The sequence below is a fragment of the Pocillopora damicornis genome, chromosome 8, assembly GCF_964200805.1.
Source record: "Pocillopora damicornis chromosome 8, jaPocDami1.2, whole genome shotgun sequence".
NCBI lineage: Eukaryota > Metazoa > Cnidaria > Anthozoa > Scleractinia > Pocilloporidae > Pocillopora > Pocillopora damicornis.
Window position 1 is genome coordinate 2,451,210 of NC_142677.1, and position 15,259 is coordinate 2,466,468.

General features: G+C 37.0%; 1 protein-coding gene across 6 annotated transcripts; it reads right to left on the bottom strand.

Moving 5' to 3' along the window:
* Positions 1-1,632: 1,632 nt before the first annotated feature.
* LOC113680500 (cellular tumor antigen p53) lies at positions 1,633-13,004 on the bottom strand. 6 transcript variants are annotated; one of them, XM_027197531.2, is made up of 13 exons: positions 12,875-13,004; positions 10,912-11,035; positions 10,345-10,406; positions 9,660-9,706; positions 9,069-9,372; positions 8,177-8,293; positions 7,732-7,842; positions 6,810-6,915; positions 6,093-6,391; positions 5,644-5,750; positions 4,368-4,468; positions 4,158-4,278; positions 1,633-1,872 (listed from the first exon to the last, which is right to left on the bottom strand). In XM_027197531.2, exons 2-13 carry the CDS (start codon positions 11,031-11,033, stop codon positions 1,699-1,701), a joined length of 1,671 nt encoding a protein of 556 aa, XP_027053332.2. In that variant the 5' UTR covers positions 11,034-11,035; positions 12,875-13,004; the 3' UTR covers positions 1,633-1,698. The 6 variants fall into 6 exon arrangements, with proteins under 6 accessions (XP_027053332.2, XP_027053331.2, XP_089036115.1 ...); XM_027197530.2 differs by having other exon boundaries at positions 6,060-6,391; XM_089179989.1 differs by having other exon boundaries at positions 12,879-12,989.
* Positions 13,005-15,259: the final 2,255 nt, after the last annotated feature.

Genomic DNA, 15,259 nt, shown 5'->3' on the forward strand with positions numbered 1-15,259 from the left:
AATGCCGAGCTCGTGTCTCACATGGTTCCTTAGCTGTACAGTAATCTATTCTAATGAGTATGGTTCTACAAGTGATACTTCGTGCTCGCATCGAACCAAACTTCAAAACGTAACAACCTTCCATTCAGAAAACAGCAACCTTGCACTGTACTTGACGTTAACTATTAACAAACAACAATAACAAAACCCATTGTACTATACAATATCATACACTTCTAATATACTTTGACCTGAAACAGGTTTAACTGGAAACAAATTAAAAAAAGAGAAATAACAATGACCTCTCCAACTTCTAACAGAAAAACACAATTATGAGGCAAACTTCAAGCAATTTGTAAATGAAGTAAACTGAGTGAAATTTGCGCAACACTTATATTGTAATTTATCAATTTTTTACGCTTTATTATAAAATTATTTATCATTTACAACTACTTTCAATCATCTAAAGTTTGCAAAGTAAGCCTGTGTATATTAATCTTTATACATGCTGAATTGATAAAAATAAGTTCCCAAGACTTTTAAACATAGAGGCCAAATCACAAACTGAAGACATTGCTTACATGGAGCTGACTTGTCACGGTGCATATAAAATTAATCGAGAGCTCTTGCAAAAATACTCATTTGTATGTTGGCTTTACTCCATTTTGGTTGCATTGTCCCCTTCATTAAAGTCACATTTAACAGGCAACAGTGTATGAAATGAGGCTAATATCTAAAATGACATCAGAGTTTATCATAAATTGTAACATTTAACAAAATAAAGATAACCAAACCTACCCAAGCAGGGAAAAAAGTTTACCACTCCTTCATGAACCACACTTTGGTTAATAAATATATTGTATCTGGCAAGCTTGCAGGCTAAGTCGAAATACAAACAACTAATACTAAGCAATACTACAAATGTCTTATAAGTTACTTATTATCAAACTGCTTTTTTTTACTGCCAAGTGTTTCTGTTCATTCTCATAAGGAGGGAAAAGCAAAACAGACAAAGAAGCAGAACAAATAGAGTAAACCTGTGAAACAAGTTTTTCTACTGTACAAAATAACCACCTGTAAAATATCCCAGGATATTTGCAATCTATTTGTTCATTGTTTGTGCTGTTGAACGATAGATGTGACACATATCATTAAGTATTTACAACAACAAACCCGTGTTTTAAAATTGCAGTAGCACCTATTAAGGTGCTGTGCAATAAAATGTACATGATACAGTATATATCACTATTCAAGTTACAAACCTCTAATCAAAATAATGATCTCAAGTAAAATGCAACTGAGGTGAAAAATACTCTCAGAGCAAAGTACATGTTTCACATAGATGATGATAACGATTTCATGTCCCACTGCATATCAACTCAAAGTTTCCAATATGACAGTTTGAATTTGATAACATTTATGCATTACTTATAAGTGGAGGTTCAGTATTTGTCATCCCCTGATCAAACAATTATCTACAATCTTTCTATAATCTTTTTTTCTTATTTTCAATTGTAAATTGCATCAATATTTGGAAGCTAAAATGACTCCTAAGTAACAAATTTAGTTTTTTCTTAAAGATCTTAAAATAACCAATGCTACTTAGGTGTTGTTATATGTTTTCTGTGTAGTTTCCAGATTTTAATTTTCACCCACTACTTGGAACATTGGAACATTGGTCCATTTATCCTTTGTAATTGGATCCAACTGTGCATGAATTCATGGCTGAAAGCCTTTCTTGTCCAAGGACACTGTTCGTCTGAGGGTAAACCTCACTGCATTGAAGCCTGTCCCTCCTCCAGAACTCTGCTGTGACGAAGAAGGAGAGTGATTTGAAGATCCTGAATCTGATCGTGACATCGGCATAAGTGGTGGCGTGCCCTCAATGTCATCCTGCCAAAATATGTTTCTTGCCATCATGACATTGAATTTATTTAACAAATGTAATTATCAGCCTGGCCGATATGAACATAAACATTCCACTCAAATCAACAACTTGGGAAAATGCAGTCATCTCAGACTAAATTTGTTTTACCCTTTTAACTCACAGAAGTGATGAAAATGTAACTTCTCCCTTTAATATCCATACTTAATAATAATAATAATAATAATAACTTTATTTAAGTGTCAGTGTATTGTAGCACAAAAGGAAACAAATATCGTAAATGAACAGAAACTCGTTAAAAACCCCAACTGGTAGGAGGCAGACCAGTTGGCTATTTACAAAGCGTGCAGGAGTTGAATTCGGGGCCACCGAAGACAAATCCATCCAGTGGCAGGGAGGAGGACTTGAACCCGGGACCTCCAGCTTACAAGTGCAGTGCCCTAACCACTAGGCCACGCTCGCCTCCTTTTGAGGGAGGGGTGATGAAAATACTCAAACTCAGGATAAAGATTGTGATCTTGACCTAACATCATATTCTTGTCACTAATTTATGAGGAAATGTGTAGTACAGCAGCAAGAGGGAAGAGTTAACAATCAAATCTTAGGGGTTTACAGTTTAAAATGCATCAAAAAGCACAGTTATATGTAATAATAATAATTTTACAGTGAGATTTTTTTTAAATTGATATAAATTGTATTTCAAAAAGAGTAATTCTCATTTATAGACAAGGTGGTACATTGCATAACTGATTTGACCATCAATTGTTGGTCAATAAGCATTTAAAAGGTCATTCAGTAAGTCTTTCAACCAATCGGTTATTTAGTGACGGACTGGTTGAAAGACAGACTGATGAACAGTTTATATGGACCCTTCTAAGAAATAGCAGCTTCATGGCAAGGGGGGTAATGTGTTTAACTATATTAGTTTGTATGATGAAGTTCAGTAACAGTCTTTCTGTTCATTGATAGGTCAATCAGTCAGTTGGTCAATTATTCCGTCAGCCATTTAGTTAGTTACTAACTGGTTGGTTGATTGAAAAATTGACTGACAGTTTTAATCAATCTCCCAAACATATCATCAAACACAAAAAGCTTTCACTCTTTTGCCTGGTGCTTATCATATTGTTAACCTTTCTACACTATTTGTTACAAAATTCTTAAACAGGCCACCATGTGTGCTTTAAAGGAGCAAGTGCTTCAATGCTTTTGTCAGGTCAGTGAGCAATTGTGTGATTAACTTGCATGATGTAACTCAGCAGCTAGTGCCCTCTTTCAATTGATCAGTCAGTCAGTCAGTTGGTCAGTTTTCCATTCAACCATTCAGTCAGTCAGTAACTGGCTAGTTGAATAAAAAATTGACTGACAGTTTTAGTCAATCCTAAAAACATATCATGCTCAAAAGTTTTTTCTTTTTTTTGGAATAGGAACAGCTAGAACTCTATTGCCTGGTGCTTAATTAACACATTGTTTTTCTTTCTACACTATTTAGTCAAAAATGCTTTAAAAAGCCTCCATAAGTGCTTAACTTTCTCATTGGGGCAGTTAATCTTTGACATCCTAACATCAGTATGCATATTTTCCATAATGTTCTCTATACATTTCCTGAGGTGCTGACAAGGAGAATTTGTTTACCCATCAAAATCTTCTTAAGTTGGTGATCATTTCATTATTCTCATAAACCCCAATGTGTGATCTGGGGTGATCTTGTAAGGAGAAATTAGTTGCGCGTCATTTTTAGGAGTCAAAGGGTTGATTTGCGCTAAGAAATGAAGTAACAGTCCTTCTGTGGAATGATCACTTGGTCAGTCACTTGTTCGGTCAACCATTCAGTCAGTCAGTAACTGGTTGGTTGAGCGAAAAATTGACTGAAAGTTCAAGTCAATCCTAAAGGCACAATATAATTGTCATGCACTAAGTTTTTTTTGTTGTTTGCAACACAAACAGCTGCCATTCTTTTCCCTGGTACTTTTAATATTAACTTAATTCTTATTAAAATTTCATTAAAAAATGCTTAAACAAGCCAAAGATGCAAGAACCTTAACTTATGTGTCAAATGAGTCTTATTTGAGATTTATTGACTAAAAGCAACAACTAAAAATTGTAGTTTTGACATGGAGCTGTCTTACAGGCCATCAGCCAAATTGTGCCACATAGCCTGCCCTTTAGTTGGTGACCGACTGTCTGGCTGTATGAGAATGACTGATGAATGTTGTGTGTACTAGCTTATAATGGTGCAATAAAAACACACAAAAACAAACAAACAATCTAAAGAAGATCTGGTTGACAAACTTACTGGAAGTGACTCTGTGGAGTTTTGAGAGTCTGAATTTGAACTCTGAGTATTCTGTGAGTCAGGCAGATGGTGTGAATTCTGCAACATTCTTGAGGTTTTCAGTCTCCCACAGGGTGGACAGCTGTGAATTCCAAACAGCATACATTAAACATAAAACAGGAATAAGCTAAATAATACACAAGTTTTGATTGGTTCTTACTGATGACGCACCTTGCTCTATAGGTATCTATCTGCGCCTGTGGTACCATGTCCATCATATCCAAACCTTCTTTCACCTTCAGCAGGAGCTCGTACTTCTCCCTGCCCCTTACCTAAAGAAACAAACCCCAGAGCTAGTTCAGTAATTTCAAAACACAATTTGAACAAAATAATATATAGATTTAGCCAAGCCTAAGTGCGGAGCTAGTGTTTTTTTTTTTCCTCGCACGTCTCAAGGGTACAACACCTTGCCCTAGCCAGGACTAGAACCCAGGTTGTCCGATTCGGAGCCCAGTGCACTGACCACTGGACTACTGTACAAAGCCGTGGCATTGATGTGCCCACAGTACAGTTGAACGGTTGTACAGTCATACATTTCGGCTTGATGGGTTACTACTATTTTGTATAATTATGGGGCTACGCTCTGCAAGCTCCACTATAACCACATAAAGTACTTCTATTAACTAATATGTGAAGATGTTTCCCAGAAAATTCTGATTTACCCCTTTAATGCCTTAGAGTGACTAGCCTCTAATTTCTCCTAACAATGTCACCTCTAAATTGTACATTAAGGTCATGAGAATTAAGGAAATGATCACCAACCTAAGAAGCTCTTGATTGAACAAATTCTCCTTGTTAGAACTTTAAGAAATGTATGGTGAACAGTATGGAGAATATGCATGATGATATTTAAGTGTAAAAGGTTATGGCAGGAACACAAAAATTGCCAACTTGAAACCTTAATTTTTATTTTATCTTCATTCTTGCAACAGTTTTTTCATTAAGGCAACAAGTTTTACAATTCCAAACTGGCTTAAACTGGTGTGATAGCTGCAGCAATAAAATGAGACGCTGCAACTTGTGCACACATTATGCAGTTTGTGATACAGCCGCTTAATCGTCTTTACTGTTTTGCCCTGCTCTTATGTCTGAAACAGTTCAGGGCCCAGTTGTTCAAAGGGTGATTGGTGCTGACCCAAGGTAAGATTTTAATCTGGGTTTACTTATTCCTTTGTTCAAACGGCTTTCAGCAGTTAGTCTTCCCCATTCTTTTTAGAGCATCCAATCATGAATTGTACACAAAATCAACAAAATGTACTCAAAAAGAATTGTAATTAATTTTCTTTTAAAACGTTCAGATCTGAAATCAGATTTCACACTAATCCTGGGTTATCCTGACCCCCTCTTAAAAAGCCTGACCCTGTTGAACTTTCATTAATTTTCTTATCTCATACACAAAATCAGAAGAGTGGAGAAGGAGATATTTCCCAACTAAATTTCCACCAACCTGGAGAGTAAAGATCTCATCATCTTCCTCCTTCCTAAGACGTTTCATCACATTTCTGTCAACAGACACTGAGCGTACCTCAAATCCAGAAGACATGGTGGTATGAGCTGTAATCAAAGGAGAGGCAAAGGTTTTACAAAAATAATTTAATCATGCAAGGTAATGGAGCATTCTCTCATTCTTTTTTGATCACAAGGAATAAAACAATTTGCTTAAAATCAAAGTGTTTGCTACAGGATTGACGATGGAAACACTGATCGAAAAACATTTTTTTTAACTTGTTTTTGAGATCAAATTGAAAAATAAAACCAGGCAAGAGGGATGTAACCCACAGTGGACTAGCACCTGTTCCAGGGGGAGTAACAAAACTGTAAACCATTGCTCCGCATCAACTTCTTGTATCAAAAAAAATTTACCTTTTGGAATTGTACATGGAACTCCAAACTTACATCTCTTTTTAGTTAGTTTAGGTACTTGACCATTTTGACTGGTGTCATCTGTACCAGTGGAAGTGGAAGGTTCTTGCGGCGGAGTCTGAGGAGCTGTAGATGTTTGAGGTGTTGTAGGCGGAGTCTCGGTTAGGGAAGAAGTGCTTACTGGTTGAGTCTGGTGGTCTATCACAGGCATCACAGGCACAACTGTGTTCCTTGATTGCTTTTTTGCCTCGGCAATCTCTTCATTGGTCCTGTCTCTTCCAGGACATGCACATATGCGTATATTTTGAGCTTTTCTTCCAACTACAGTATTACTGTTAATGAAAATTAAGGAAAAACTTTAAAATATATACATGTACATGTTGAATGAACAAAACTAATGGCACTAATCCAAGTTCTGCTTAAATGAAAGCTGCCATTTTGCAACTGTAACTCATAGTACAGTTGCCAGAGACAACATTTTTATGATCCAGGAAAAACACTCAAAACTTTTCACTTTGTAATATTTATGCAACAAATAAAGGCTAAATATCTAGACAAACAATGAGTAAGTGGCAAGTTATAATAAAAAAACAAACAAACTAACTAACTAACAATCAAAGAATACATAAATTTCAGACAAATGTTAACCTTTCAGTATTTTTGCCACACCATTGAGCACTGAATTTCCATAGTTTCATGAAAGCTTCTACAAAGATTGATCATCTTGACAACAATGAAGCACCCACTTACTTTTGCTCCAATGTGAAAATCACAAGGATAGGACGCCTGTTCAAACCCCCGGGACATGAACTGAAGCACATAAACTGGAACATGTTGGTTACAAAGTCACTTCCAGCTGCAAAATGTAAATCAAGAGAGGATGGAATGGGAATCAAAATGTGAGGAACTGTTCATGAAAATCATAACCATAGATTTTGTGTTTAACAAATACATTCCAAGTTGTCGTGCGTCTGTTCAGTAAAAGATCACAGATGATGTCAAAATGTGGTAAGAACAAAAAAGTGGCATACAAGGCGCAGCCGAGTGTGTCACTGATGTTCTAACCACATTTTGACATCATCTGTGATCTATTACTGAACAGACACACAGCAACTTGGAATCTATTTGTGTTAAATAGTAAAGAATTGAAAAAAGTTTTAATGATGACATCATCTATACGTCTGTCATCAAATGGATCATAAGTGAGAACCAATCAGAATGCGTGCATAACTGAGCTTATTATATAACATATACCATAAAATAGACTTCAATCTGATTGGGCTTTAAAGAGTAATAAAACATAAAAAATGAAACTCTTTGGCCTTAAGAATGACCTATGTCTAATTTCTCCTTACAAGTACACCCTGGAATCAAACATTAAGGTCGCAAGAAAGAGGAAATTATCACCAACTAAAGCAGCTCTTGATTGCAAAAGAGATTCTCCTCGTTAGCACTTTGCAAAAAGTATAGAGAAGAGTATGGAGATTATGCATTCTGATGGAGGGCACAAAGGGTTTACCAAGAGTATGATTACAGAACAAATAAGACAAAAAGCTTTGAATCACACAGATGTCATCAAAGATTAGAGCTTCAGAGTTGACTTCACATTTTCTGAAGGCCACAACTTCACCTATGATTCAAGCAGTGTAACTACACTTTATTGTTAAAGTACCTTGAGGTGCATCCAGAGGTATTTTCAAACTGTGTCTGCCAGTCTCAGGACATGTGACGTAAAATGTGTTGGGATTTTCACATCTCAACAAGTGTTTTGGAGCATGATGGCCTAAAAAAAAAAAACAACAATTTTACTCAACATCAGCACATGTATAATTACTAAAAGAGATACTGTTAATAAGACAAATGACTAGTGTTTCAAGCTCTGATCATTTTTGGTCACCATGGCATGGCAAGTGGAAAAAGATTTTTGTAAGAATTTGCACAATAATGTAGCAAGTTGTTCGTGATCTTGTACAAAGTTGAAAAGTTTTAATCTGTGTGTGTGTGTGTTTATAGTCGTCAATTAACATTTAATCTAAACAAAATCTACAGTGTGGAGCTTGGACTTGATTACTTATGCCCCATACACATCCAGCAAACCATTCATTCGAAAAGTTTACCATCTTTGTGTTTAGTGATATGATTAGGACATCGCTCAACAATTTCTCGATAATGATCAGGTTGCCTGTAAATCACCACCACTCTGATGTAAAACCCTGCATGGGCTGGAGGGAAAACTAAAACAAATAGAAAACAAAGAAACAAGTTGGTACAAGGAAGCATACACATTAGTTTGAACAGAAACTTATTCCACAAGACTTCACTATCATGAAAAGCTCAAGTCATAAGGAAGTCATGAAGTTCAAAGTTGTATCTGCCTCATTAAACTGATGCTGGAAAAACCACAATCTGATGTAATCCACCTTGCAAGCTCTGTTTATTCAAGAGTAAGGTTCAACAGTGGCCACAAAACTACCAGAAATTCTACATGTAAATAACTCTTACCGAAAGCTAAGACCTTCAAAGACTGTACTTTTTTTTAAAACAACCATCTTGTCTTTTGACCCATTTGGCTCCATATGGGGATACAGGTGTGTAGGTGAGGCTGGTCCCATATTGTATTGATGGCATCACAATAAATATGATTGGATACAAGTAGCTGTAGCCAAATGTCTATCAGACTGAACTCTTGTTCAAGAGATCTTGACTCAAATTCTACCACTATAACAGTATCACAACCATCTTTTTAGTTTTGTTAAACACCCTGCTCCACACTCAGTGATGCGGTTGTTTTTTTGTTTGTTTTTTTTTTTTTCAGGTGATCCAATTTTCCTACCAACAACAATTCTGACAAGGATTGTAGCTCACAATCTTGTTCTCTTGGTGACCACAAAACTGCACTCCAATCAGAGAAGTATCATGGCGTGCCACAAAACCAGGTTATTTATAACTTCATAAAACTGGACAGGTCAAGCCAACAGACTCATGATAAATAAAACACAGAACACTAACCATTTAGCTTTACTCTGATTGGTACAATACACCTCATCTTTACAAACAGTTTTTCTAAGGTAGGAGAGTAGGTCCACTGAGCTGATTTGGTGGGAGGGCCTTTCTCCTCTTCAAATCCCAAACTGAATCCGTACAGACCAGGGAAGTCAGTGTTACACACGATCAGCGGCTGTGGGCTGGGCTGTTCAGGTGGAGGTGTAGCTAAAGTGGATGGTAAAGTAAGAGAGTGGTCCAGAGGTTCCTGCTTGAAGCCCGATTGTTGTTGTGGATTTGGAAAATTTTGTTCTTGTAAAAGTTGAAGCATCTGAATGAAGAAAAGCAGAATTTCATCTATTGTGTTGTGAGAGGTCAATCTGTAGCTTGAGACCCACAGACCCAACTCTTCTCCTGGTCTCCTTACTATTAAGCAAGTGAGGGTACTGTGGCTTCTGGATAGAATGCTAACTGCCATTTTTCAGGTTTCTCTTACAATTTGCCAAACGAATTACTGGAATTGAGCATTTTTTTAACTCCAAATTGAAATTTGTACTATTTATTTCACATCTCAATAACTGTTTAACAATCATGCAGAAACTTTCATGAAAGTAGTACCTCAGGTCTCAGAACAGCAACACTTTCTAAATTCATCTCAACACTCTCTGGAATTGCAAAGGAAAAGTAACAGATCATATGCAAACCTGCTGGCTTTGAAAGTCAGGAAAAAGCACAACTAAACATTTGCACAAAGGCATGAAAGAAACCTTTAAAGAGTTCCAGTTAGCTAATATAACAACATGTTTCTGTACAGTACATAAATTTGTCTGTTTTTTTCAGAAATTTTTCAGTGGGGGAAGAAAAAGTGTAACAAAATTTTTAGTCACCAGGCCAACAGAAGTCCCAGACACAGCTAGTTACAGTATTCCTTATTAACTTAATTCTAATAAATACCTCATAATAACTGAGTTCAAGGTCTATATTGTAAGTTATAGACCAAGTTTTTTTGATGTTTGAGTTTATGTCCCAATGGAAAAGCAGGCCGTACTGTGAAATACTAAATTGACCAATCCTAAATCTAAAGCTATTTAAGAGATATAACAATTCTTCAAATTAAAGGAGTTCATGGAAAAAGCCAGAAATTAATCCTGATAGAATACTCAAATCTCCTTTCAAAGTATCTTGTATTTCCTTGTAAAGCAGAGGGAGAAGTGGATGTTGCATCAAAATTCATGTTAGGACTTTAATTCATTTACCCATCAAATAGAATTTGAAGACTGACTTTGCAGCTACAACAACATACCATGTATATTTTCATCTGACACATTTATAACTGTAGGCGCCACATGAACTTGAGTTTGCATGCTGAAAACAAAACCCAAAATTGTCAATTATAGTTACAAAATGTAATTACAAATCAAACATACTGTTTCCAACAAGTAATCAGAGTGCAAGTTCTCATAACAATTTTCCCACATAGTAAAACAGAGAGCCTGTGAGATTCAAGACAGAGCAGAGCCTGCTTAACAATAGTAAAAAAAAAAAACACAAGCTCAAGCACAACACATCCTGTTTCATCATGAAAATCACCTTAGATGCTAGCAAAGGGCAAGCACAAGTGAAAGGAAATATTCTGATCCTGCTATGCTTGTGCTTGTAATAATGCACTTGTGTTCATGCTTTCTTCAAGGCTGTTTTGACAGTGAACTAAGAGCTATTATGCTTATGTTTGTGCTTTATGCTAGCTTGTGCCTGCATCACTAGTGAAAACCAGGCTTAAATCCTGGGTAGACCTTTACCAGTTAAATATTAAAGAAGTAAAAGATCTACTTCAACAACAAAAGCAAAATAAATAAGCAAACATTTGTACCTCTGCAAATCTCCTTGATTCTGAAACATACTATGGACACTTGAAAACACTTGGTCTAGTGTTTCTTGAGACAGGAAAGGCTCTAAAGAGCAGTTAGAGCCCTGGGAAGATGGCTGCGACATGGCTGAAATCAATGAGCACACAATGATCACAATGTTGCTGAAGCCTTTAGTGTCAGCCTTAAAAGCAATTACAAAGAGATCCATTCTGGTTACTATCATGAATTCTCACCTGCAGAAATAGCTGAAAGTACCCTCAATTCTTTTACTACCAAGTGAGATTTAACCCTTCTCCACCCTAATATCAGAATGCATATTTTCCATACTGTTCCCTAAACATTTCCTAAGATGCTGACATGGAGAATTTATGTAAGAATCAAGAGCTTCTTTAGTCTGTAATCAGCTCCTTTATTCTCCTGACCTTAATGTTTGATTCAGGGTTGATACAGTAGAGAGAAATTAGATGCCAGTCACTCTAAGGGGTTTAAAAGGGTGAAAAGTAACTTCTCCTGAACATTTTTACAACCTTATACACATGTAAAGCAAACAGAACTTACTTAACCATACCCATTCACTGGGGATTGTTCCTTTGATTTAACCTAAATTTCCAAAACTGAGTAGTTACAAAAAAAATATAGTAGCAAGAGGGGAGAATTAAACATCACATCTTAGGAGTTGAAGAGTTCGACCAAATATATGGACATGGCTCACAGCTATATAGTTAACATTACTATTACAAATGATACTACACTGAAATTATAAGTCTGACTGGGTGACAGTGGAATTTTCCATGTTCTTCCTCATGAACAATTCACTTTTCATTTATATGCAAGAGACCCACCTATAAGTCATGTAAAAGGTCATCAGTGGTAATTTTAAAAACCACAAAAAAAAACATCTAAGACAACAGTGTTCTGCTGTATAGCAATCTCTTAAAAACTTTGTAATTTCCAATGCAATGGAGTGAGATTCTATGTAAGAAGTGTCTACAGCTAGGTTTCATATATATATTTTTGAGGATGTTATATAAACACTAATAATAAATACTTGGAGCAATTTGAAAATTTGGTCACATAACTGAGTTATCTGATCTCCCATTCATAGGGTAATGTACACTTGTTTTGATCACAGGTGTTTCTTACACTTCTTCTACGTTTTGCAATATATCCAAGGTTAATGTCAATTGTAAAGTAGTTTGGAAATTAGCCCCAGTCATGACAAAACTGACCATCTATTTTAAAATAGTTCGATTGTTGATTCACATGGAAAGTGAAATATCACAATCCATAATTAACACCTTAAAATATGCATTCAAATGAAAAAAAAACCCTTGAAACCCCAGCTCAAGTACTGGAGATGAAATATTCGTTGCTTGAGATCTGGATACTATCACAGATCTATTACAATGATAAGCTTAGATCGTATCCTAACAGATGTCTAGTTTTGTAAATTCGATTTTTCCTCTAAAAGATAATGGTCGAATTCCACACATTAGACGATAAACAATTCAATTAACACAAGCAGGCTTGAAAATAAACCACAGAATTGAAAACAATGTGAAGTTTCAGTTCCAAACACGACCTCAACTTCCGATGTAAACAAAGAAACACAATCAACCACAACGAAGAGGGACCAAATATAGTTCGACTTGGTGCTGGATTCGTTTACACTAAACCCCAGTATCTTTTCCGGTGCGAGGAGTTTCCTAATAACGTTGATTAGTTATGAATTACTGCTACTTGCACCTTAAGCTGATACACTGAATAGAACCATCTCTAATGAGAGATACAAATTCTGAAAATTTTCCATTCATGTGAAATCAATTCCAAACGATCTCTTGTTCGAAATCGTCTGAGTTGAGGTATCCATTCGTTTTTGCAACTCCACAGCGAAATCTCGATGAAAACTTCGATGTCTTGGACGAAGATGGATTAGTACTTACAGCAATAACAGATTATACCAACCTACTTTCAGGATAAGACTTCAAAACTTCACAGCAATCTACAAGAACCAAATCTCTACCATCCTAGATGGCAAACCACGCGCGCTGATTCAACATGCATGCTCAGCATCGAAATGTCAGGCGAGTAAACTGGAGCGAACCAATCAATGAAACGTTTATATCGTACTACTAGAACAAAGCCAATAGAGGCACTCTTTATATCTGAGAAAGATAAGCACGTGGTCTATTACTTCCGGTTGATTACCACCGTATTTCACACAGATAAATAGTCAGAAACTGTGTTTTGACAAGATATGAGAGATATAAACCAGATTTTTGCACTCGAATTCAAGGATAATCTCTCAAAACAATCACGATTTCTTTCCAAGCCCTCGCGCTAATCATGATAAGAACTGCACCCTATTGTGACAGCAGAGAATTGTTTTCTGCAAGTCGAAAACGCATCGCTGAGTTTTCTGCTTTGTGGATTTTTCGCAGCAATTTAAAGATGGCGCCGTAAATCCGACGGAACGCGTGTAAAATTTTATTGTCCGATTTGGCGGGAAAAATGGCTGGCCCAGACTTGCCCGATACAAAGGTGCTAATTTATGCCAAATATTCCTGAAATAATAACCTGCTTCCAAAGATATTTCCTGCGTAAACAACAGGACTGCACCTCCCCGCCGTGTAAAATGGACAGTACGAGACAACCTGTCGCTATTTTGACATGAGAAGCCCAGCACGTTACGTTAAAGGAGAAAGCAATGAAGGAGATGCTTTATTTGGAACCCCTTCTCCTATATACAGTTGAACCCTGGCGACTCGAATTGCCAAGGGAAATTGAAATTACTTCGAATTATCAGGGTTTCGAGTTATAGGAGTTTAGAACAGAAAGACCAGAAACACTAGATTAAACTGGTTTTATGATTATACATGTTTTTTCGGAGGCCGATAAGCAAAACTCCTGCGCTGCACTAGTTACTGGAAAGGCTGTGAACCGGGGTGGCAAGTGCCTCGCACACTGAATTTTGAGGAGAAGAAGAAACATGTTATTGCTCTCAAGAATGAACTGGGCACTATTGACAAGTAATGACAAACAACAGACCGACTCCAGTTTACGCGCAATTATTTCTCTTAGCCGGGAAGAACTTTTAAAACTGTTTGTTTACAGACATACAAACTTTTGATATCGGCAAAGATCAATTTGTCATAATATATATATATGAGATTAAATGTAATCTTCCGGTGCAAAATGTTATGGTTCATTGGTCCGCAAAAGTGAAAATCGACTTCGAGTTATCGAGGGTAAAATTATAAAGAAAAATACCTGCAGGTAAGTAAATAGCGCTACGAGTTAGCGGGGTTTCGAAATATAGGGGTGAAAATTACAGTAAATGTATGAGGCAAATCAAAAGGAAATTAGTTTTGCTTCGGGTTAGCGAGGAATTCGAGTTACCAAGGGTTCGAGTTATCGGGGTTTAGCTGTGGGTAAATTTCTATTACATACATTTTTCGGAAGAAACGAGTGTTGAGGACAGTCACACTGTATTTTTTTGGAGGTTAGAGTAACACATTTTAGAGGGTGATTGATTGATTTAAAACCTCCTCGTTTACTGGTGACACTGGGCTCCCTACTCCCCGGCTGTCGACTAGATTATGATGGTGGGTGGTGAGAGCGCCCGCCTCCCGCCACTCGCTGGCGAAAGTTCGATTCCCGGACCTGTCATCACACGTATGTGGTTGTCGTCCTTACCCCTAGGGTTTTTCTTCGGGGGTTTTTCTCCGAGGGTTTTTCTCAGGGTTTCCAGGTTTGATCCTTCCACTAAAAGCAACATTCCACTTTCCAATTCGATCTAGAAACAGTGGACAAGAAGAGCCACTAACGGAATATCCATTCTTAAATTCCCATTTATTTCTTTACATTTTAAAAAAGCCTTTTGCGTTTTAATGATTTAAAATTAATAGTGACGAGAAAACAGGGAAAATTAGAGAACTTATACAGCGACCGTCGTTTTGCAGACACAGACAACAACCGAAAGAAGCCTGATGGAAATAATTGTAGGGCGCTTCAACGCCAGTAGATCATCTAGAAGATTTTCTTTTATACAGCATTTTAAACCAAACTGTGCTAACCAAAAAGGAGTAGCAAGAGATTATAAACTGTCTCTTGAGGTTAGCGTGAGCACCAGGTCCCTTGTTAAGGGAAGCGAGATCAGTTAAGGTCATCAACCCCTCACCTCCAGGGGGAGGGAGCATGGGACGGGGCTGCCAGTGGGAGAGTAGGTTTTAGTCAGAACTGTTACGAGACAGGGATAAATTTCATATTTCTTTGCAGTTAGGAAAAGCGTACGCATGCGCAAATAGGAAAATGTAACTGGCCGTGGCTCAAGCTCCAGTGAGTACCCGA